The sequence below is a fragment of the Pelecanus crispus genome, chromosome 7, assembly GCF_030463565.1.
Source record: "Pelecanus crispus isolate bPelCri1 chromosome 7, bPelCri1.pri, whole genome shotgun sequence".
NCBI classification, from domain to species: Eukaryota; Metazoa; Chordata; class Aves; order Pelecaniformes; family Pelecanidae; genus Pelecanus; species Pelecanus crispus.
The window spans coordinates 51,135,456-51,158,709 of record NC_134649.1 but is presented as its reverse complement, the minus strand read 5'-3'; the positions used below and the strand labels follow the sequence as shown (position 1 = coordinate 51,158,709).

General features: G+C 53.2%; 1 protein-coding gene across 2 annotated transcripts in view; it reads left to right on the top strand.

Moving 5' to 3' along the window:
• The window catches only part of SRGAP3 (SLIT-ROBO Rho GTPase activating protein 3), a 131,710-nt gene that overhangs the window by 43,353 nt on the left and 65,103 nt on the right, over nt 1-23,254 (top strand). For both annotated transcript variants that reach the window (XM_075714641.1, XM_075714640.1), the window contains exon 2: nt 21,979-22,171. In XM_075714641.1, coding sequence (XP_075570756.1) covers nt 21,979-22,171 — 193 coding nt within the window. The remainder of the gene's footprint in view (nt 1-21,978; nt 22,172-23,254) is intronic.

The following is a 23,254-nucleotide window of genomic DNA, read 5'->3' as shown; positions in this document are numbered from 1 at the left end:
GGGCACAGTAATAATTAATTTCATCTTTCCTGGCTTGGTGGCTGGATTATTTTTTAATGAGAGTAAAACTAGGAATCATTAAGGTTGGAAAGGCCCTCTAGGATCATCAGTCCAACCATCACCCCAACACCCCCATGCCCACTAAACCATGTCCCCAAGTGCCACCTCTGCCCGGTTTTTGAACCCCCCCCGGGATGGTCAAAGGGCTGGGGCGGACGTTGAGCTGCTGGTGCTCTGAGGACGTGGACCACGGATGAGAAGCACGATGCACCTGTGCTTGCTGTGCTTTACATTGCCCTGTGCTTTTCTGGCAGGCATTTCCACTGCAGCCGCAGGGGAGATCTGGGCTGAGGCTCGCGGGTGAGGCGCTGCAAGTGGAGCGGTGTCTGGTTATAACCTGCTTTGCTGTTGCTCTCTGAGGAACGCTAATTCTGCTTCTGGCTGGTCTCCTCACAAAGCAGGAGAAAACATGAAAATATGCATTTTTTTGCTGCCTAAATCTAGCCTCCAAAGCTTGTCTGGTCCCAGTGGCAACTCGTGGTAAACCACAGCTTGCAAGTGAGGGTCAGCCACATCTCCAGCACCTCTCTGACAGGACGCGGGTAAATACCTGCTGCAGGGACTCTGGCTGTGCACACACTTCCCTTCCTGGAGAGAGGAAGGGAACAGAAGCGGTCTGGGTTAATTTGCTTAGTTTCTGTGGTACAGAGTGAAATAAAACAGACCCTGCGCTGAGTGCCGGGCAGCGCCAGGAGTTACCCCAGGCTGGGTCTGAGAAAGCTAGCTCAGGTGCTGCTGCTGAATAGCCTGAAAAGTGCAGTACGCTGCTGAAAAACCACTCTGTGGAAACAGGTTCTCCTCTGTGCTGCAGATGGTTTTTTTGGCCAGAGCAGGCTCCGTGGACCCGATCCCCCCCGACTGCAAAGCGGGGCTGGCCGGGTGCCTCCTGGCCACGCAGCCGCCTGAGCTGCCAGGGCATCGCTTCCAGCAGAGCTGCAATCCGCACAGAGCCCGTGGGTTTGCTCCAGCTTTTGCGTGCCAGGGCTGATTTTCTTTCTTGTTCGGTTCCTGTTTCCGTTTAAACAGTTGCATCTCTGCTAACCTGAGTTCCATACTGCTCAGAGCCAGCTATAAAAAGTAGGTGTATTTTAAGAGACTGGTTAAATGTGTTCTTGCTGCAGTTCCTTTGGGCTGGATTTTACCTTCAGCAGCACTGGAGTAACCCTGGAGTAACTCCTGGTGGTGGCTTTAGGTGGACTATATCACGTTTTTCCTGACTCTAAACGTTAGAGCATAGCTAGTTGAAGTGGTGAGTAAGGGACTCAGGGCACTGAATTACAGCATGACTTTCTCCTTAATTTCTATTTTTAATGCTTTCTGCCACAACCAGTACTGATGGTGGCTGTCAAGTTTGTTACCTGGATCCTGTGTTTTCCTTGCTTCAAATGTGGATCTCTGACTGCTTCATCCAGCATCATCGCTGCTGTCCCTTGCGCTGCCGGGAATCTTGTATCTTTGGAACCAAAGCCTCTGGAGGAGGGGGCTCTGGGGCAGCGGCCCCTGCCTGCCCTGACCTTCGCCGGAGCATCCCGGCCCCTGCTCCTGGTGGGCCATCGGGTATGGCCGTTCCGCAGCGTTGCAAGCGCTGCCCTTTCTCGTTACGGTGGACGCCCTTCCCCGCCAGATCTGCCGATCTGCTGCCCGTGCTTACACTGTAGATCTGGTCTGTGTGCTCCATAGGGGTCGGGTGTTCTGGCTCCTTTTTCCCACTGCTGGCAGAAGGGACATTCACACTCACATGTGAACGCGCACCGACACTCTCTCGCTCCTACTTGCTGCGTTACAGTCTGGTTTTGAGACATACCTTCTGTGCCAGAATTGTGTTGCAAAATCCTGAGTCATTTCTGGTTGACTGGCACGGCAATTTTTGTTAGGAAAGAAGGAAAATTATTCTCCAAAAAGAATTTACTCTGAAAAGGAGGAAAATTATTCTACTTGGGTAATTCAATGTCCTGACCTGTTTTTTCTAAGATATCACCTGGTTGGTTTTCCGTACTGTTCACAAAACCTTTGGCCAAAGCTTGTTAAAGAGTGAAATTGCAGAGGAGACCTTATGGTGGAGGTAAACTCATGTCACTGTACAGATTTCAACTGCTTGGTTGCTGAAAATTGCTCTTTGAAGACCTGACCTGCAGAAGTTCTGTCCATCAGCCCCGCTCTGTAGGTGGGACTAAGCGTGGTGGGACCTACGTCTAGAGCTGGGCTCCGTGCTGAACTCCACGTCTGTCTCCATTTTCACTTCTGTGGCTCCGACAGAGATGTGGTTGGAGGAGATGTGGCTGCAATGGACTTCTCGACACTCGCGAGGAAGGGGCGGCGGGGCTGAGGATGAGAAGCGATGGCATTTGCGGTGAAGGTCTGCGCCATGGCTGAGCTGCGTAGTAATGCTGCAACAACCCGCAGATCAGAGCGGAGCTCTTCAGGTGGCTGAGGGAGGCTGGAGATCTAGTTTCTATGAATGGGAATAAACCATGGAAGCATACTGGCAGTTTGGCCGTCTCGGCGTACGAAGCTGTGTTGCCTGAAAGGACGGTGTTACTGGCCGGTGCGAGCTGAAGGTGATGGAGGTGGGATGCTGCTGCTGTGGGCTGCGCTCCAGGCTGGAAGTTCCCTTCCAGCAAGTGACTAGGCAGATTAATGAAAAAATAATCTATCAAGAGTTACTGAACCAGTACAGGTGTGTGCCGAAGACACCTGAACAGGGAGGATTCAGGAAGGTGGGATCCACGACTCCTAAATTCTGCGTGAGGTCGTTGTCCAGCCTGCAGCTGGCCCTCAGCATTGCTGCTAACCTGGGATCGCTCGGTCTTCAGGGCGAAGCTCTGAGCAATGAGTCCCTGCTGGGGGCCAGACCAAACCAGCTCTTTTCTTGAGGGACTAGTGAAAACCGCAGGATCCTGCGAGTGTCTCGGAGCAGACGTCTCCGATGGGAAGTTTGGATTCAAACGCTTGGACTTGGCCATTCTTCCCATCAGTCCTTCCTGTGTCTGAAGGAAGTGTCCATAGTTATCTCTGTGGGACTGGGATGTTTCTTCAGTTATTGGAAGATAGGGTATTAAATGACTAAATTCTGCTCTGTTTTTTCCTCTCTAATAATGCTGAACATCCTGCCAGGGTCTTTAGAAAACAGTGTAGTCATCAGCGCACTGAATTCATTAGGGGTTGGCATTTAGACAGTGTGCGAGAGCTGCTGACGCCCCATGGAAAAATTTGCAATACATTCACTTGAGGACCAGTTTTGCTTATGGATTTATCTGGTGGTTTTTGTCCATGCTTGAATTTGTTTTTCTTATTAGGAAAAGATATTTGGACTTTGGTGTTCAGCTCTTTACAATTTTTTTTTTTCTTTTTAAGAAACAATTTCCCGTTGCTAATTTTTATAGTTGGTAGGCAATATCAAAAGAGCTTTTCGTCTGTGATAAAGCATGGCAGCCAGGTAGAGTGAACCATACTGCTCTTGGCACCTCTTCTGCTTTCCACCTTGCTTCCACGGCACGGCAGCCTTTCCTCCTCCGAGCGGGGCCTTTCTCCTGGAAGCGGAGACCTCTCCTTGGTCTCAGAAAGGAAGGACCACGGCATCCCCTGATGGCACCTTGTTTCACGCCCAGTGCACCCGGGGAGGCAGCTGCTCTGTGCTGTGGTCGGTGTTCCCAAGGCGCGGGGAAGCTGCGGCTGACAGCAGCAACGCCTGTCGGGGTCTGGTCCAGGTGCTCCGGCTGGTCGCCTCTCTCGGATGGCAAGCCTACGCTTTCCATCTGGCACGCGTGTGTGTGGTTTGAAGTTCTGTTTCTGTGTTTAAATTTAACATAATTGCAACACGCCATTGTATTTGTTGTCAGACAGTCTTTATCCATGGAAAGTTTTGGTCTTGAAGCTGGGCTAAAGTTAAGAATAAACACTGGTTTGTTTTGGTTTTTTTCCCTTTCCTGTCCAAGGAACGCAGGCTGTTCTAGCAGGGCGGAGTTGCGCGAGCTTGGCGATGCTGCGCGCAAGTGGAAGAAAACCGGGTGCTTTGCTTCACCCGAAATGCTTGTTCTTCCCTGCTGCTGGGTAGCACCTCTTCATGAGCCAGGCTGGCCACTTCCAGATCTGCATCCAGAGCCAGTTTGTAAGGGAAATACGCTGTCAGTAACTTCTGTAGGTTTGGATTACAAAAGCTCATGACAAATGCTGCCGCCTCGCCAGCTGAAGCAGCCGCCGTCGTGTGCGTGGGTCCGAAAGAGAGGAAACGGGAGCACGTGAAGAGCAACGTGCGAGATCTGCCGCCGCGGTGGCTCTTGGCGGGAGAGCCTTGGCTCGTTTGTTCTTAAGTGCTTGCCCAGCTTATTTTTATTTCAAGACTTCATTGTCGCCACCTCAGCTTTGGTCTTTGTTCTCAGACATCGAGAAGCTGCCCTTGTCTTCCCTTGCCCTCTGCATAAAAGAGGGGCTGCTCTGTGTCTTGTGCGAGGAGGATCTCCCCAGGTAAAGGTGGGCTCAGCATCTCCAGTGCGTTTCAGACAGGCTGAAAAAGAAGCATCGGTCTTGCTGCTGCTGGTAGAGTGCTGTTGTGATGGGGAGGAGAGGCTGATGGAAATAATTCTGTCGTTTTTGAAGACTTCTTTCATCCTGTGAGCTGGAGTGTGAAAGAGACTGGGCAGACCACCTCCGGGGACTCGGAGGGGTCCACTCACAGTGTCTGCTGAATGCTCGCTAAAGTAGTTCAACCTTGGCCATGCTGTGGCTCAGTCCCAGTATGTTGTTGTTTTGAGCAAAACCTTGGTTTTCCAGGAGTGTTTCTACTTCCGAAGTGATAATGTTCTGGGTACATGAACTGGGCCGGTTCTGCTGTCAGTTATTACTACGTCTGGTGAGAGGGCTTGCGGCCGGCAGGGATCATGGTTTAAGCTGTTTGATCGCAGGGCACGTCGTGTGGGATCGCCCTTGCTCCGTCAGGCCTGAGCCGGGATCACCCCGCGGGCTTTGGGAGCGCGGCTCAGCCTGGTGCTGTACACGGGCCGAGGAGGCGTGGGACGGGGCAGTGCTGCAGGGAGCTCTGAAACGTGCTTTGAGACGTTCCCACGGGCTTGCTTACAACGCCTTTTGGCCGTAGGAAGCGGGCATTATGTAAATCTTAAGCTAGATTCAGCGTTCTTGTAAGCGTGGTATCTGCTTGAACTAGGACTAACTTGATTTGAGAGGTTTCTTGGGGAAGAGTTGATGCTATGAAATTTTCAGTGTGTAGGTCAGAGAAGTCGTCGTTGCACCAATGTCGTGGTTTTTTGGTGTGGTTTTTTTTTTTTTCCCTTTTGTTCACTGCATCACTGACTGATTTAAAAGCCACTGATGATTTTGATTACAGGTCCTGCATAACAGCAAATGTCTGGGTGAGACAAACCTTGTGCATGTACAGTCTCCTACAGTGGGAGCCTGTGCTGTCTTGGCAGTTGCATTTTGTCTTTATTTTGTGGGAGTAGGCTTGTTTGTCATCTAGGAAGATATTTTATGACCTAGAAAGATACATGAGTTGTGGTGTATCATTTCTAGTGAGATGGAATTCCCCCCTCTGAAGTGCCGGTGAACAGTAAAATGGAAATAGCTGTGTTAGCTCTAACGGGAGAGCATCGGAAGACCATAACCTATTTTTGATCAGGTTTGTTCTACATCTGCTTTTCTCATGAAGGATGCCTTCCTAATTTGTGTTCTTAAAGTGTAAAAGCAAAAAATGATTCAGTTTGTTTTTGAAATGTTATGGCTTTTTTCATTTGCATTTTGAATATCAATGTGGGGGAAAAAAAAAAAAATTAGCAGTGTTTTCTTAAATCTGGCCTAACCTGTTGCACTTGCTACCGTGGCTTCCTGAGAAGAGTGCTGGATGCTGTAGGGTGACTTGTCTGTGCTCCATTTAAAAAGAAGAAAAGGCGGGGAGGACGAGTTTCTTTGTAGCTGATGTGGAGCTGGGAGAGGCTGCATAGCATTGCCTTGAGAGCAGAGCAGCCACACCGGTGCTGTGAGCTGGGGCAGCCCCCTCTGAGGTGAGGCACTGCCATAAATCTCCGAATGAGGTGGTCTGACCCACCGGGGTTCAAACACGCCTCGGTGGAAGGTCTCTTCTCTATTAGGTCCCACGTACGTGCTGTGTTACAGCCTTGAGTAGCTGGACGTCGTGTCGTATGGCTTGAATCCTCACTGCAGGGGGGTTGTATGCTGTGCTGGTGGAGGAGAGGAGGTGGGACAGCTCTTCTGCTCTGGCACCCACCTCCCTGTCTCTCCTCTTACCACATGGTTGCTTTCTACCATAAGCCCCAGCACGGACCCTGTGGCCTGGAGAGGAGGAGTGGGGAGCGAGGTGGCCACGAGCAATGGCTCTGGTGCTTCCTCCAGCTCTCGATGTTTGTCCAGACCACTGTGCTGGTATCTGCTCTGGTCTCTGCAGGTTCGAGGTCTCGTTTCTGTGCACTGGTGGGGAGGGGTGTGGGAAGAAGAGGCTGACTTGGCTGGCAGGTCTTTCTCCGCTGGTGGTGTCTCACGTTATGGTGCCTCTGCTTGGGAGAGCTGGAGCGTCACGACGGTGGACCCTTTGGCTTGCGGTGCTTTGCAGAAAGCTGCTGCCTGTTGTTCCATGCAAAGGCGTTGGCTTCTCTGCCAGGGAAAGCACGAATGCCTCGCTGAACCCTTCTGACCAGTAGTTACTTACGGTGGTGTAAAGCTTGTTCACAGTGGGATAAAGGAGCAAACTGATTTCAGGAGAAGGATAACACTTGCTGCCCTTGCCTCAGCTCCTGTGTGTTTGGCTGAGTTCCTGTGGGGTCAGGAGGCCCCAGCCCGCAGGGATTGCACCAGGACGCTGTTTCGGGAACGCAGTGCGGTAGACGGGATTTATGCTCCATGGAGATGGCTAGAAAGCCATTATAAACCCATTTTTTACCCACACTCCACTTGGGCCTCTCAAAGGTGATGCACGCAGAGATAATTCTTGTAGCCACTGATATGATGGGCTGACCATGGTATTAAAATGTTAATGGAAAAAGCCTGATGAAGGACAGTAACGGTCTGCACCCGTTTGCCCTGCAGTCTGCATGTACCTGTCTTGGCCAGGGCTGCTGTGCCCAGGAAATGGGGCCAGCGGAAAATAGTTGGACCGAGTGAGTTACCCGTTCATTTTTCGGCAGGTGAGTTGGGTTTTCAGGGGAGTCTCATTAGAAACAAAATGTGTAGGTAACTGTGGAGAGCGGGAGGGAGAAAACTAAGCTGTGGGCTAGCGTGTTGCAGTTGTGCTGCTGCCAGCGTCAGCAGGAGACGGCGATAACCTCCTGCCTGGCTGCGCATTGCTGGGAGGAGAAGCTGCGAGGGTTTCGCCTTCCCTTCCCCGCGCGGCAGTGGCGTGGCTGCTCGCGAAGCTGTCGGGGCAGTAGGTATTTAGGTGTTGAACACAGGCCCGATGGGGCGCGACTTTGGGCACCTGCTCTCGAGGGCACCGGCACACCCGCTTCATTTCTGTTGTCTTGCTTCGGTTGGAGTTAATCTCAACGGAAGGATTGCTTGTTTAAAGCTGTTTATGCAAATGTCCCTATAGAAATGGAATTTTTCTTCATGGCTTGGCTGCTTTTTTCCTGCAGGCATGGCAGGGAGCCTGTTGTGTGCCAGGATGCTTGCTCTGGGCTTGCAGGAAACCCCAGGACCTGGCCGTGCCCCCTCCACAGGAGCGAGGGGCAAGTGAGCAGGGTCCAGAAGCCGGCTTGGCTAGCAGCAAAGCGAAGGTGGCATTTTGCTAACCCGGGCTACCCTGAGCTGCTCGTCGCTGACTAGCATGTTTCCGAACCCCACGTTTCCTCCTGCCCCCAGGCCCCTCCGCACCCTGCCCCGCGCTCCCTCCAGGGCAGGGGGTTTCCCAGGAGGGGAGAAATGACACAGTTCAAGATCTAATTTCTTACACTTTCACTTCCTCTTTTAATAGTTCCAAATTAAGAGGTTAATTTAACAGCCCAGCGAGTACCGATGTAAGGGCTCGGTGTGGGTAGGACGGCAAAGCCGGGGCTGCTGGTAAGCGCTTGCCTTTGGCTCGGCGCTGTGTGGGGAGCGGGCTGGCTCCCGAGCGCTGCCCTAGGGTGGGGATTGAAGACATGCATGCAAAAAACTGTATGAAAAATGCTAATGCCACATGAATTGTTTTCAGACTCGAGAGAAGTGTTCTTCCTCTCTCTTTTTAAATCCGAAACTTCTCGTTTCGGATAAAAGGCTTGTCTCATTCTTTGTTTTACTAAGAGCCAAATCTCTTGTCTTTTTCTAGACAGGGTTGTTAATAATGACAGATAAGGGAAGGAGGGAGGCTTGTTTGCTCGCTTTGGGCTGTTTGTTCCGTTCCTTCCTGAAGCTTTCACAGGCATTTGCCACCCCAAGGGTACCCCCAGGCCGGCGCTCGGGGGATCGGCACGAAGGAGAAGCAGGAAGGAGAAAGCACGGCTGGCGGCCCGGTGTTCGAGGTGCTCCCGCCCGTGGTCCTTGCAGCTCCGTGGCCGTTTAAGCTGAGCAGTGTCGCTGCTGGGGCCCGCCGAAGCCTCGGCCCGCATTCGGCTGTGGCGAGATGGGTGCTCCCCTGGCAGCACCTCCGTCCCCTCTGCTGCTGAACCGCGGCGGCGGCGGGAGCCGGCTGCGGAGCGGGGCGAGGCGGGGGCACGAAAAGCACCGTGCGAGGAGTGGGAGCGTCCCGCGGGCGCGTCGTGCCGCGTGCGCTCTCTGCCCTGCCTCTCTTCATGCACACGTGGCTGTCCGTGGAGGCTGAGCCCAGCTCCCGAGCGTCGTGCCTCGGGGGGTTCTGGCCGCTGCCGGGGCTGGGGCCGGTGGGTTTGGTTGGTGTCACGGCCCGCTGGGCGTTTTAATAATGAATCCAGGCTGGCGGCGCGTTAGATGTGTGGGTGAGGGCTCTCCCAAGAGAAGCGGTGCGTGTTGTTGGAAAACGGGATGACAGAAACACTAGAAAATAGATACGAGGTAATTCTGTGGTGAAGAGGGATGGGCTTTTAGTGAAGGCAGCACATGAATAGTCTGAAGGGGGAAATAAAAGAGATTGGGAGTCAAATGGCCTTCTTCATGTATTCCGTATTTGTAGAATTGGATTCTCCTCTGAGTCCAACTTGCCATGCTATATTTGCAATAAACTATTGGGTCTAATCCCAGTTGTGAGGAAAATAATGGTTTTTGTTGCCAAGCATATTTTCTCACTTGTCACAAATCAGTGGGGCGAAACATATGCTAGAGGAATGGCTGTCCTAGGCGGCCCGTTTGGAAGACCAGCCGACGACACTGTTCTCCTGGACAGATAATTCAGCAGCCCCAGAGCAGCAGCTCTCGGCCCAGCCAGGGCTGGTGGGTGGGCTGCACCCAAAGCCCCGGCTGGAGGCAGCGGGGCTTGGTCCTGCTCTCCCGGCTGTGCCCGGCCCGTGGGGGCACACGGTACTGCCGGGTGAGGAGGAGGAGGAGGAGGAGGAGGTCTCCGAAAGCTTTCATCCCCTCCCGTTGCTAGAGAAACCCCCGCTTTTGTCTGTCCCTGTCTGAGCAGCCGGAGCCCGGCCCTGGCCCGACGGGACCCTGGGGCAGGGGCAGCATGCCAAAGCCGCCCCCTCCCTGCGGAGGAGCGCGCTCGCCCTCCCGGCTGGCGAGGACGCTTGCCGGGGGCTCGGCCGTGGGCCGCGGCTGGTGGGGCCGGGGCGTGCGGGGCTGGCGGGCTGCCGGCCGCAGGGCTCTGCGAGCCCACATCGCTGCGGCCCCGCGGCTTCGGGCTTTCCCGCTCGCTGGCGCACGCCTGGCTCCTGCGGTCTTTTGCGTTTCCATTCAGGCTACGCACCTGCACGAGTCCTAACTATCTGTGTTTTTCTACCGCCTGTTTTTCACCAGTTTTTGCACGCATAGAAGTGGGTTTATTTAATAAGCCCATCCTAAACTTGTCATGCATTGCCCGTATGTGGACTTTGCAAGAGGCCCGGGGGCTGGTCCTGCGTCCCGCACGCAGTCTCCCCGCAGCAGCAGGCTCTGCTGGGACCCAACTGGATTTTTGCTACTGGAGTAAGCGTGCAAGCTGTTGTAAAGCCGTGGTGTTGGGCTGCGAGTGTCGCGTTGAAGGTACGGCAGCAGAAAGTGGCACTGTTTATCTCGTGATGCTTTGATCTACAGTGGGACAAACTAAACGTAGCTGTGAACCATTGCACCTTCTGTCGCTTAGTTTGCAGTTGCTTTGCTCAAACTTATTTTGTATTTTGTTTCAGATGTTTTACTGTTTATAAGAAAGTAATTTCTAGAGTAGCAGTACACCACTAACCAGCACTGTGCTTCTGCTGGTGTTGATTTTCACTGTGGTTGATGCCAGTTAAGGATTCTTGGCCCTTATCAGCTTTTGGGGTAAGTATTGGAGCCAGGGGTTATTGGAAGAGGGGGAGACTTGCAAAATAACTCCCAGAGAACAAGATTGTCTCACTTTGTGTACTGCCAAAGGGTGAAATCCTAGCTCCACTGAAGCTGGTGGGAGTTTTGCCACCGTCTCAGCTGGCAGCAGGGTTTCAACGTGGTTATTTCTAAATGCCTGAAATTCAGAGATTCTCCCACCCAGGAGAATATGTGAACTGTATGAGGACACGAGGAATAAGTGAATAATAATAATAATAAGGAATACTACTGGTAAAAGTTGCATTGAACTAGTGGCATTCGTCTAGATTTTGTTATATTTACAAAATGAGACCATATGGAAAATATCCTCCAGCAAGCTGAGGGTGGGACCGGTTGCAGTAGTGGTGTGTTAATAATGAACTGGAGCTGAGTGTGCTGTCTTTGTCTTGACCTCTCCACATAAGCGTGTTACTTCTAATATGAGTGCTCGAATTGGCCACAGTTTGTCCCAAATAATTTTGTTCTTCGTAAAGCACTGCATCATCTGTGTTGTCAGAGGTATGCTATTTGGATGCGCATAATCATTCTCGGGCTCTCTGCTTGGCTGCCAGTATTGTCCCCACTGGAGAATGGATGAGGTGAACAGCCTAGGAGAGGAAAAAATGAGACTTACCCCGATCTACTGGCCACGATGTCAACATCAACCCAAACAACGCTTTTCTGAAGTCTTGAAAAGGTTTGGGGATTTGCCTTCACGTTACTCTTTCACTGGCACGCCGGTGAGTACGAGTGTCAGTTTCCGACCCAAATGCAAAGCTCCCTCAAGGTATGAGGGTTGGTCTTGCTGTGGTGGTGATCATATGAACTCCAGCATTTCTGATGGTCCGCGTTTCCAGAAGTTCAACAAAAGTGCTCCTGAGAATCTGCTCGTCTTGGGACCCCGCGTGAGGCGCTGCTGGTGCTGTGCTGCATGCTGTAAGCCTGGGTGCTCGTCGTTCTGCTGCAGCTCCCTTGCGCGGTGGGGATCAGGGCTCGGCCGCAGCCGGTGGGCACGCGGCACTGGGCACGGCGCTGCCGTCTCCCGCTGGCGCAGAGAGCTGCGGGTGTCCGGGGCTGGTGGTGATCGGGCCGTTTTGGAGACGAGTCTTATATTAAGCCAAAAAATACTTTTCCCTGGAGATCTTTCTGGCGCTTTGTGCAACAGACTTCTCCGCTGACACCGAGCGCTGCCTTCATGTGCTGACACTGCGGAGGCTGATGCCTGATAGAAAACGCCATCCCAGCGACTGTAAATCTTGTATCGGAGGAGGAACAGTGCCTAACATTACAAAACCTGTGTGGAAAGGATAAGGATTGCTTCCTCCGTGCAGCTCTTTGCTGCAGAAGCACACTGTTGTGCTGCAAACCACACACACAGAATTTCCTCCAGGCTGAGCGTTGCGGTTGGGTTGTAGTGACCGTACTGTTCAAAACACGCCGCCTCCGAGGCCCCTGCCCAGCCGTGGGCTCGTAGGGCCGTCAGGGACCGGCTGCCCAGACATCCCACCCAGCCGGTGGCCATAAGCAGCACCGTGTCACCATCTTCACGGCGTTATCGACTGCCACTGCCAGAGTAGCTACATCGTCTCCCATGCCTCCAGCTGGCTGACCCAGAATCTTACTGATTTTTCCAATTTCTCACCTAATTCTCTTCATGGTGATTTTAGGTCTATTTATCTTATGCTAATACTCTTTCTTCAGTTTTAAATTGCTCTTTTCTTGGGTCTGCTCCCCCATAGACAGCAATTGTGTACACTCCGAGCTGTTGTTTTCCTGAGCTGGCTTTTGAATAGCTCTGTCAAGTTTTTGGGTGGGTTGTTGGGTGGTGGTGGTTTTTTTTTGGTTTTCTGGGGTTTTTTTTCCCCTTTCTTTTTTTTAATGTTGCCATTCGTTTACAAACCTGCCAAAGGCTGGATGTAAAACGTTTTTCTCAGCTCTGTGCTGTCTCTAACACTCACGTACCACTTGGCTGTTGGTGGTGGGAAGCTGTTTGCAGCGGGTTTATCCCTGCTCAAGCACGTCAGCCTGCGCACAGTGCTCTGTGTCGTCGGGCTGGCCATGGTGGTCACGCTTGCTTTCCTTCTACGGACTTTCTGTCGCACGCGGAAGCCTTTCTCCAGCTTTCAGAGGGTTGCGAGCGTTCTTGGGGGTCTTTGATGAAGGCCTGGTGCCGTATTTGGGATCTCGGCAGTCTGGATTGGCGGTGGGACCGGTCGCGGGGCTCTGCAGAGCCGCGCTGCCCGGCGTCGGGCCACGGTAAGCGTGGTGCTGGAGGCTGCGGTGGTTGTCATCCCGCCCGCCGCCCCGGGGAGGCTGGAGTGTGTCTCCTTGGGAAATCTGATTGCTGCTGACATCTCACGTGGTTACATGCGTGGCCTAAGAATAACAAGCAGTCATCGGCTGTGATATGGGCTAATTGATTTGAAAAATATTTACAAAAGCCAAATCCCCAGATCTTCTGGTTACAGATGTTCCTTCTCTCGGCTGGATTAGCAGTCCCACAGCCTGTCTTGAGCGTTGTTGCTCTCCTTGGTTTGCCAAGGAATTTTGTTTTCTCTAATATCCCTGCCGCTGTGTTTCAGAAGAGCTGAGGAAATAGTATTTCTTGCATTTTCTACCTCTGATTCTGTGTTTTAAATAATAGGACTGCTTGCAGTGGAAAGTCCTTTCTTACGAACAGAACCAAGCAAACTGGGAGGAAAAAAGCAGCGAGTCTTGATAGCCAGTTGTCCAGCAGAGTTCAAGGAGACTCGAGGAGCTTTTTAGCACCCTTGTTTGTAGAACGGCTCACTCTGTTGTTCTCCTTTGGCACCATTTTGTGATTTCACATATTGTGAATTAAATCATGGGAGCGTTTCAGACAAACAACTGTCGGAAACGTGACCAGCTACACAATTTTATTTCATGTTTTGCTTTCTGCTTTTTGGGAAATGCTTTCAGCTCTTCCTAAAGTAGTTTGGTAGGTTTTGTTTATTGATTTCTACTAAAAGTTCCTATAAATTCCAAGCTCAGAAACACAAATTGTGAGGTGGCTGTTTTTTTCCTGTGGACCTGCCGCATTTCTGTTCACATCCTGATGGTGCTGGGTAGAAGGCAGAGTTGGAGAGTTTTCCTGGTGAGGTTTGCTCTTCATGGCAAGGAGCTTATTTTTAATCTGGCAAGGAAAGCTCTGAATATGGGATATTAAAAAAAAGCGTGTCCTGGTTGAACCACGAAAGGGTCTGAGCCCAGTATGGGTCATTTCTTTGAGAAGCCTTTAGCTTTCACAGAGTAACTTCTTACTGATGCTCTCTGAGGCATCCCATTTCCTTTTAGTTTGCCAAAGTAATTTTGTTCACTGTAAATAAGGACCTGCTACCATTATGTGAATTCCAGGAGTTACCAACCTGCCATCATGTAAGTGTCTCCTGCACGTGTTTCCCCAACTGTGTGCAGAAGCAGTTCCCCTATCGCCGCAACTTCTTAGTTGTGCGGAAGCGTGAAGCTGGAGAGGCCAGGCCGACCACAGATAGCGTTTCATTAGGTTATAACATCTCATTCCAAAGCTTTGGGGAAGGGGAGTGCAAATGACTTGCAGTCCAAACCTGGGCCTGGGTTGCCATTTCCAGCTGCTCCCTGCTTCGCTCTGATGGCCAAAGCAAACCACCCTTCGCCGGGTGCCCTGCAGCGATGCTGCGCCAGCCTGTGATGCCTGGCTCGGATCAGCCGGGACAAAACGCTCAGCTGGGGGTTTCTCATTTCCAATTATTTGAGCGACAGAGTGGCTGTTTGGCCAGGTAGCAGCGCAGGGCTGTGGCCAGCTCCCCCGGGACAGCGGGCAGACCTGGGATCGTTCCCGGCTGCGGCGGTGCTCGGGGTGCCGGTTTCTGTATAGGAGGTGTTGGATGAGGGTCCCTCTGGTCCGCCGTGGGCGGTGGGTGCTACGCACCCCTCCGCCGTGGGCAGCGGCCGCAGGACGCGGCTGTTGGCGTCGCTCCTCGGCACAGCCGGCGGGGAGCACCGGGGGTACGGGCAGCCCTGCCTGGAACCTTCAGCTGGCAGCACGCCTGCTGCCGGGGAGCGGGAGCCAAGGGGCTCGCCCTTGAGTGGTGGTGGGCACCGTCAGGTTTTTAACACTTGAGCTCTTTCTTTGTAGACTTCGCTGTAGCCCAAGAAAACACGAACTTTTCTGTTCCCAGTCGCCTGTGCTTGGGGCTCGTCTCACTCCAGTCGTTTCTAAAAGCCAGTTCTCTCTGAGGCATGTCAGTCGAGTGTCTGGCAATGACTCCCTTCCCTCCAATTACAGAAACACAATTAGTCATCTCTTCCCATGAATGTCCCTGCTTTCTAGCTCTGTCTTCCAAAGTTTAAGGTTTTGGGGTCAGGCACTGAAGAGATATTTGTCTAACATGGAAAAGATAATTGGCACTCAGTTGAAGGTTATAATTAAAGGCCTGTTAATCCCCCCGTGACGGGCAGGACTGATGCAGCCCATGCTGATGCTGCTGGCCAGAAAATGGCTTGCAAACAGTGCTGGTAGAGACGGGGCGGGTTTCGGTCTGGGTTCTCAGCTGGCACCATGAAGGTGGCGCCCTGGGTGTTGGCAGAGCCTGCTGGGTTCGGGCTCGCTGGGGACCCGCTCCCTCTGTCTGCGGTGCGTGAGCAGGCCGGGGGAGAGGGGCAGGATGGAGGGTGTCGGGATCAGACGGCAAATGGTGGCTGCTCCCTCGGTGGGGCCGGTCTCCAGCTCCGCTGCGCAGGCGGGAGAGAATGGATATCCGCCAAGTGCTCCTGCCCGTTCCCTAGGCAGCAGGCATGAAGGGCGGAAAAAGGCTTTTCTGCCTGCCTGTATTTTTTCATGATTATGTGAAAAGGCTACTTAAGAGCAAGTTCATTTTAATTGAAAGGAGGGTGCCTCTCAAATGCAGCAGCAAAGTAACTATGGAAGCGGGGGAGCGAGAATGCGGGCGCTGTGGGGGGCTGTGGCTGTGAGCGGCTGACTCACGGAGACCTCCAGAGCACCGAAGAATGTCGTTTTCCCTGTTACTGCTTCTGTCTTTGCATTAATGATGCCAGCAGCCCTTAATTTTGTTTTCTACCGCAAACCTTTTCCATTTAACATGCAGCAGCAGCTCCTGGGGTCAGTGACCATCTCCATTTGTTTGTGTGACTGCTCGTAGCCGAGTGGCTTTAGGGTCACGGCTAGCGGGCTCCCCGCGTCTGGAGAGACCGCCCGTTGCCTCTGCGCGCTCAGATGGTGCTGCCCTGCCTGAACTCCTGCGAGGAAACGTGAAAGTGTCAAAGCAGCGCGTTACGGGAGCAGGGGAAACAAAGACATTCTGTTGACGAAAGACAAAATGCGCCTTTCCGGTGCCTGGATGCCCAAGAGCGTCCTCACGCTCCGGTGGGCCCGGCGTGCCGGTCCTCCTGGGTACCAGGACTCTGGGGTGAGCCCGTGCGGGACGATGCGGGACAGGGAGCTGGATCCTGCCCGTCTGGCTGGGGCCGGCGCTGGGCTCGGGAGCGCGCGGCGAGCGCGCAGGAGGCCGTGGCCTCACCGAGCTCGCGGTGGGGGCTGCTGGCTGCGGGTCCGACGGGCACGAACTGCAAATTCCTGCTGCTTGGAGCAGGGGCTGGTGGAGGCTGTGGGAGCCTTGCCGAGTCTCTGCGTTTGTTGCTGTTGTCTGAACTGCCTTGAATGACCCCTATAAGAGTCAAGGAGAAATCTTTGTGCCGGATACAAAGATCAATGAGTAGCAGTAGCTCAGATCTGGGAAAAAACAGGAAGAGGTAGGGAATTGAAAAGATTGGAGAAGCGTTATTGATATTCCTTGTATTTCTGTGCATTGTCAGGGTTGTTAAGAGCTGTTCTGGAGACCACCTCGGGCTGTAATCCACTATGAAAAGAGAACTAGAGATCAAATCTGTGAGGGTTTTTTTTTAATCTATATCAAACTTGCTCAGGAAAGCAGAGCGCTGTAAAGCAAGTCCTGTGTTGGCACCAGCAGGAGTGGGAATGTAAAATCCATATGGGATGCAATGAAATTTCCACTGACCTTGCGTGGGAAGGAAACTCTTGTCGGCAAGGGAATGTGAAGGTTTTAAAAATGTTCTGTTATGAAACTGGTACCTTTGTATCCTGTAGGAATGTAGCAGTGGGTTTTTAGGAGGCTTAATTCAAAGGCGGTTACTCCTTGCTGCCCTCGGCTCCAGCGAATGCTGTCGCTCCCCGCAGAAGCTGCGTGACGGGGACACAGCTTCCCAAGGCGGTGCGTGTGAAGCAGCGCTGTAAGGTAGCAGGCTTGCCGAAGCCCGGGAAGCCGTTCTGGCGAGCTCAGCGGATGACAGCACCAGCCTGCCGTCTCGCGTCCCGGCTCTGCTCGGGTGGAAAGCAAGGGAGCTGTCGGAAGCCGTGACTGCGTAGGTGGTTGTCTCCTGTTGATCCCATAAGGCATCGCAGCTCTTGCACCACACAGAGCCCCTGGAGAGCAGTCTTCCTGATGAAATCAAAGCTGCAGTGCTGCGTACGTGTGCCTGGACTACTTTTTGGCAAATGCTGGAGTCCCAGCTACCAAGGACTGGACCAGCTTTTGGGTGTGATGACCCAGTACTGCTTTCTGGAAGCTCACTCAGCTTCTCCAGTCATTCCCGTGCATCTCTGTAGCAAAACCAGGGTAAATATTGCTGTGTGGCATTAAAGCATCCTTCCTCCCCCCCAGAGGAAGTGCCATTGCAACGGGAGCAAATCTATGTTCTGCGTATGAGTGCAAACGTGAAGGAGGGGATGGAGAAGCAGCGTTGTTTGAGAGGTGTGCAGCTCTGTGTCTTGGCATGGTGCTGGATACCGCAGGGGCCGGATACTGCTTGTTTTGACGCAAGACTAAAGACCAAGACGGTCCGGCACCAGTCATTTTGAGACCTCGTTTGCAATGAGAATTTAATTCCTTTTTTCACCATTCTTTTGGCAGCCATTTATTTTTAAAGAGGGTATTTCTAGCATTGCTTATATAGTGCAGTTGTCTTTCATTTCAGGGTGTTCTGCAGCTCAGCTGTGAACGAGGGCTGATGTTTGTGTGCAGCAGATGCCCCGAGGCACAGGGGAGCCCCGGGGGTGCGGCAGTGGCTGGCTGGAGGCAGCAGTTGTGCCGAGCATCCCTGCTGCGCGTCACCCTCCTCCTCCTCCTCCTCCTCTGCCCGGGGCCTCAGCCCTCCTGCTCCTGCGCCCAGCACCCTCCTGTCTGCGGATGGGGTGAACGTAGGTCAGAAATGAGCTAGAGAGCTTTGGCTGCCGCAGGGATGGTTACACGGCTAGCCAGGCGGACTTCAGGAATGGAAACCAGCTTTGCTAGGGGCCAAGTGCGGTGTGTCGAGTCCCTCGCCAAGGCTCTGTACGAGCCTCAGATGTGTTTTTGTGAACAACTGTGCTATCCTCTCATAAAGCATCGAGAGCGTAAAGGAAGTGCTGCAAAAGCAGTGCCCACGGAGGATCCCACGTAAGGTGTCTGATTAACTTTGGAGTTTTCAGCATGCGTTATTTCCAGGGAGCTTTTGTTAGGTGACCTTCACGCAGCCTGCAGCCTCCAGTCCCATTACTGCTGTTGTTAAATTACCCAGTAATGAGATTGCTGCAGGTGTCCTTGTTCCTGCAGCTCTCCAAGTTCACCTGCCGGGCTGCGAGTGGCTCAGTCTCACGTGAGAGTTGTTCTACGAAGAAATGTTGAAAAATTTCAGATTCTTATAATGGCAATTTTAATCGCCTCCACGTGGTATCCTCACAAATTTAAAGAGCTTGAAATTGTCTGTAAATCTCTTGTGATTTCAGTCAGTGCTTTGCACGATCATTACTTAATAATTTATCAATTCAGCATCCAGTATGGAGTAATGATTGTCTGGATAGGACCACGCTGTAGCTGTGAAGCTGTGGGACAGCCTGATGCTGGCAGGGGACAGGTAGGGCTAGCCTGCCCTGCATGTATATATCTATATTTTTTTAACATACATATATATATATATGCATACTCAAGATTATTTCATGCATTAGAATGACACCGCTGTATTGTCTTGGTTCAGGTCAATTCCTGAACCAAGAGCTTCCCAGTTACGACACGGCGATTTCATGTGCATGTGCTCAGGCAGTACAGGTATTTTTAGTTTGCTGTGGCTCTTGTGGGTAAGTTACCGTTTGTTACCTTGCCATGCTGAATTTGCAGAAGGAACCAAGGATGAGGTCTAGCCCTCTCGCTAAAGATCTTTACCAGTTTTAGGACTTCCTTCTTAGTACAGGCTGAGTCTTCCTGTCACGTAGAGACAGTTCAGCGTGCTGCAGCCTTGCACCAGAAGTTTAAGAAAGTACAGCTCCTGTTGTTGCAGAAAATCCAGGCAGAAAGTCACCCAAGAGCTCGCATTTGCAGTGCCCTCCCGGTGATCCTTGCAGGCGGCCGAGCACCCCCTCGCAGTGCGGGAGGGCTCTGCAGCTCTCGCAGGAGGTGCCCGCGGTCCGGCGGGGCTGGCAGTGCCCAGGGTTCCTGCTCTGAGCGCCGGCAGCCGGAGGGGTCCCCTGGGAGCTGCGTCCTCCTCTGCCTGCCGGGCCGGCGTGGGTTTGCCAGGACCCCGCTGTCCTGCGGCACGGCGAAATCTGTGCGCTGCACGGCGAAGCCCTTGAACTAAACGAGCGCCGCAAATACCTGTCGTCTGTCTTCCTCCTGTCGTGTCCGTGGGCCTCTTGGCTGGCAACGGAGCCTGAGATGCGCTGGGGAAAGGAAACTCGGGGCCGCCCATTTCAGCGAGCCCTGACGCACAGCTTCTCCAGTGGCCACAGTTTGCGTTTCTCCTGCGTCTGTGTGCGTACGTGGTGGTGTGCGTGTGCTTCATCTTGTTTGGTGATGCACGGAGCTTGGGAGCTAACCGTTAAAGCATTGTAAGCTCGTAAGGGCGCGGAGGGAAAGCTGTGACCGGGGGCCTGGGCGCTGTCTGAGCTGCGGTGTGGTGCTAGTTGAAATGGTAAGCTTTGCTGCCACCAAAATCACGTCCTTTCCCCTCTCGCTCTTGCGTCCGCTGCTGCCCCCCTACCCTCGCCTCCCAAAAAGGGCCAGAAGTTTATAAATTAGTCAAACTTGATGTTTGAAGCCTGTCGGCCTAGATCAGGCGTGGGTCTGGTCCAGTCACGTTAAAAAAGAAACGTCCCGCCGAGCAGCGAGGTGTGGCGCGGTGTCTGGGTGCCGCGGGAGCGGCTGGCCGGCCCGAGGCTGCCTTGGCGGAGCGCGGGCTTCGCCCTCCGCGCTGCACGGCTCTGCAAGACCGCGAGGAGGCTGAGGGAGATGGGGCTTCACCCCATGGCGGGCTGCAGAGCCGGAGGGGAGGTAGGCACCAATTTGGAAAGGGAACGTTGGTGTTGATAGAGGAGGGAGGGAGTTGAGTCGGTGGCGGTGCCGGTAGTGCTGGCGTTGGGCCGGCAGTGGGTGCGCCCATCTGCGGGAGCCAGGGAGGGGACGGGGTGGGACGGGGCTCTCCGAGGTGTCTTTGCGTGCTGCCCCGTGCCGCGCTGGCCCCGCCGAGCCCCGGCGCTGCGCACACGGCGAGGCGGGCAGCTGTGATGCTGCGTTCCGCTGCTGAGCTGCTCCGCTGGCTTTTTTGCTCGGTGCGCTTTGCAAGTATAGCCTGTTGGGGACCATCAACTGCAGGTGACCAAAGTGAGAAAAACGTACTTAATCACAAACCTTAGGGAAAGGTAAAGAATACGTTTATTATGGGTTGTTTATAAAAATGTTCGCAGCACTAAAAAGGCTATTTCTGTGGATGTACTAAAATGGCGCAAGTGCCTCGTCTAGTCAACAGATGCGTTTCTGTGCACCATTTTTATGGGGGGGTGGTAAAGCTCAGTTTCTCACGGCGAGCACACGCAGCAATACGCTGCTGGAGGGGCCCGCTCGCAGACAAGGTGTCTGTCTGTCTGCCTTGGGCGGGAGGGGTGCGCAGTGGCGGGGAGGGCCTGGGGGTGCTCTCCCCTCTCCCCGCGGGGTCTGGGAGCAGGCAGTCATCGCACGGACGCGTTTCGTCAGCCCACCTCTGTGATTCTGGCTTCTCTGATGCCTCCACTGCGCGGCTGCCCCTCGGGAAGCCTGCTCAGCCCCGTTGTTCTCCCTCTGAATATTTTTTTTTTCCCTACCATCTAGTCTCGTTGTTTCCTCCCGTTTCCAGCTCTGCATGCCCCCTCCCCGTGGGGTTCTCCGTCCCGCTGGGCAGAGCTCAGCTGCAGCTCCTGCAAGAGAGAGCCACTCCCTGCGCAGGCTTCCTCGCTGCGCAGCGCTTCGGAGAGCTGCTAAAAACCTTCCCCGTGTTTGGGAAGCGGTTTGGAAGGTGCATTTCTGTCACGCCGCATGCTGCGGGTGCCGCACTGCTCCTCTTGCAGAGAGGGCGAAGGGTCTGACTGCGCTGCCTGAGCAGCGTTCCCTGCTCCGGTGCTTGCCTGCCTTCCAAGATAATCCCCGTGTCAGGGCTTCGCGTCCTCGGCTGTGTTACGTGAGAACGGGGAGCTGGAAAATGTGCGGTTGGTCTTTTACCATGGGAGAGAAGCGTCCTCCAAAGGGGACTGATCGAGGTTAAAAATACAGCTCTAAGACATACAGAGGAGAATTGGAACAGTCTCCCGATAATCTGGATGCGCTGAGCAGGGTTCAGCGTGCCTGAGGGTATCGTTATGGGCAGTGCTGGGTGCGGGTCAGCACTGCAGAGCGGGTCTGCCCGCTGCTCGCGGGACGCTGGTTGGCCGCAGGGCGCGGCGGGCGCGCTGGCGATGCTGCGGCAGAGGTGCGGGCTGCCCGGCCTCCCGTCCCCTCTCCCTCCTGGGCGCGGGCACCCTTGGGCGCTGCAGGGCCCCTCGTCGGTAGCGGCTGCAGGGGGTTGCAGCGTGTCTGCCATGGTGTCCGAAGGTCCTTATGAGAAAGCAAAAAAACCTGGAAAGATAAAGTCTGTGGTGTTTTATGAGCTGGAGTTTGGAGGGTCTGAAAAACTTTCTAAGCCTTTGAGCCAAAGACGAGTGTGATTTGCTGGTTAACCCGGCAGCGCTGCGGGGCCGTGGGTGAGAGGAGGACGTGTTACGGTGCCAGCTTCCTTCCGGCCCTTGCCAGCCGTTATGTCGGTATCCAAATGATCATTTACCGACAAATACTGTGTTAGTTTATATACAAAGAATACAGGATTTCAGGTAGCACTAGATAAATTGAAGTATCATTTTCCAGTTTCAAAAAGGCAATTGAAAAGCTCTCAGGGTTGGTCTCTGTGTACTTATGCAGTTGTTTATTTTGACAAAGACCAAGGTTTTAACGTGAGACTGGTGAATGGAATTCTTCAGCTCTCGCTTGGAAGGGGAAAAAAAAAAAATCTGTTGGCTTTAGCAAGCCTGAATTAAACCTGAGGCTCGTGAGGGAGCCTGCTCTAGCAGTGCCTCTGCGATTTGCTCCGAGACAAGGAAGGAGAGCCCTCCTGGCCACTGTTTGTTGCTGACGTTGTATTTTCTTCTTCTCCTCTCTTGTGTGCATGCAGAAATCCGAACTCAGCTGGTCGAGCAGTTCAAATGTCTGGAGCAGCAGTCGGAGTCGCGCCTGCAACTGCTGCAGGACCTGCAGGAGTTCTTCCGCAGGAAGGCTGAGATCGAGCTGGAGTACTCCAGGAGCCTGGAGAAACTGGCTGAACGATTCTCCTCCAAGATACGCAGCTCCAGAGAGCACCAGTTCAAGTAAGCAGGCGTTTCCAGGGTCAGAATGGTGCAAAATGATGGGCCAGAGACTGCCTCGAACACCAGGTGTTTGTAGCTGCACAGTCCGAAAGTGGAGTAAGCTAAATAGCATCAGTGGTGACCTTGTCTGCCTTATCTCTGTGCAGGGTTCACAAAAGGAACTAGAGATGTCTTTTTCCAAGACGTTCACCACAGCATTACTGGCCTGTGCTGCCCGAATTAGACTTACAATGCGCTACTTTGAGCAGTACAATAAAAATATGAATCAGGGACTAGGAAGGAGTCAAGCCCCTTGATTTTTTTTTTTTTTTTTAAAAGAGGCTTGAATCCAAATAATGGCAGGCCCATTTCATAAACCCTGGTTTCTGTATGTAGTCCAATCCTTAGATGTCAGAGCGCTTCACGTCACACACGGATCTGCTTACAGGCTCAAACTGGGAAGCAGTTTCTGGAAATCCAATTTATTGCAGTTTTTTAAAAGGAAGTATGCATGTTGTCTCTGTACAGACCTGTACAGTGTTGAAGCTAGGCACATCCGTAGTGGAAATGTTTTGAAACAAAGCTTTGAAATAGGAAGTATGAACTGGATGCCGGAATTGTGTGAAACTCAAACTGATGATGAAAATTGTAAAACCCATGAATGTGTGAATATGTGCAAGTTTTCAACAGCTCTTTTCAGTTTAACCACACTCTCAAGCTTGGCTAAAACAAGAAAGATCCAAAAAAAAAAAGAAGAAAAAAACCCCGAAAGATACTCGAGGCAGAATTTAAGTCTGGAGGCGACTGTGTTTTGTGGTGAGGATATGGAGCTTGCGCCGTTGCGCTGGCTGGTTGGTGGCCATGGCTTCAAGGCCCCTGTGAACGCCGCTGTCCAGCGCTGTTGGAGGAGCTGCTCCCCGCTCTCCGGGTGCGCTCGAGCGTGCCCGGTCGGAGGCGTCAGGCTGGGCTCCACGGGATGATGCTCGGTGTTCGCACGTGTGTGTTGGTGGCTGTCAGGGTTTTCCTCCGTGCTGCTCGTTGTCTTCCTTGCCACGACGGTTTCTTGGGGCGTGGGGTCTCGCTAGGCAGCCTGGCCGGCAGGGT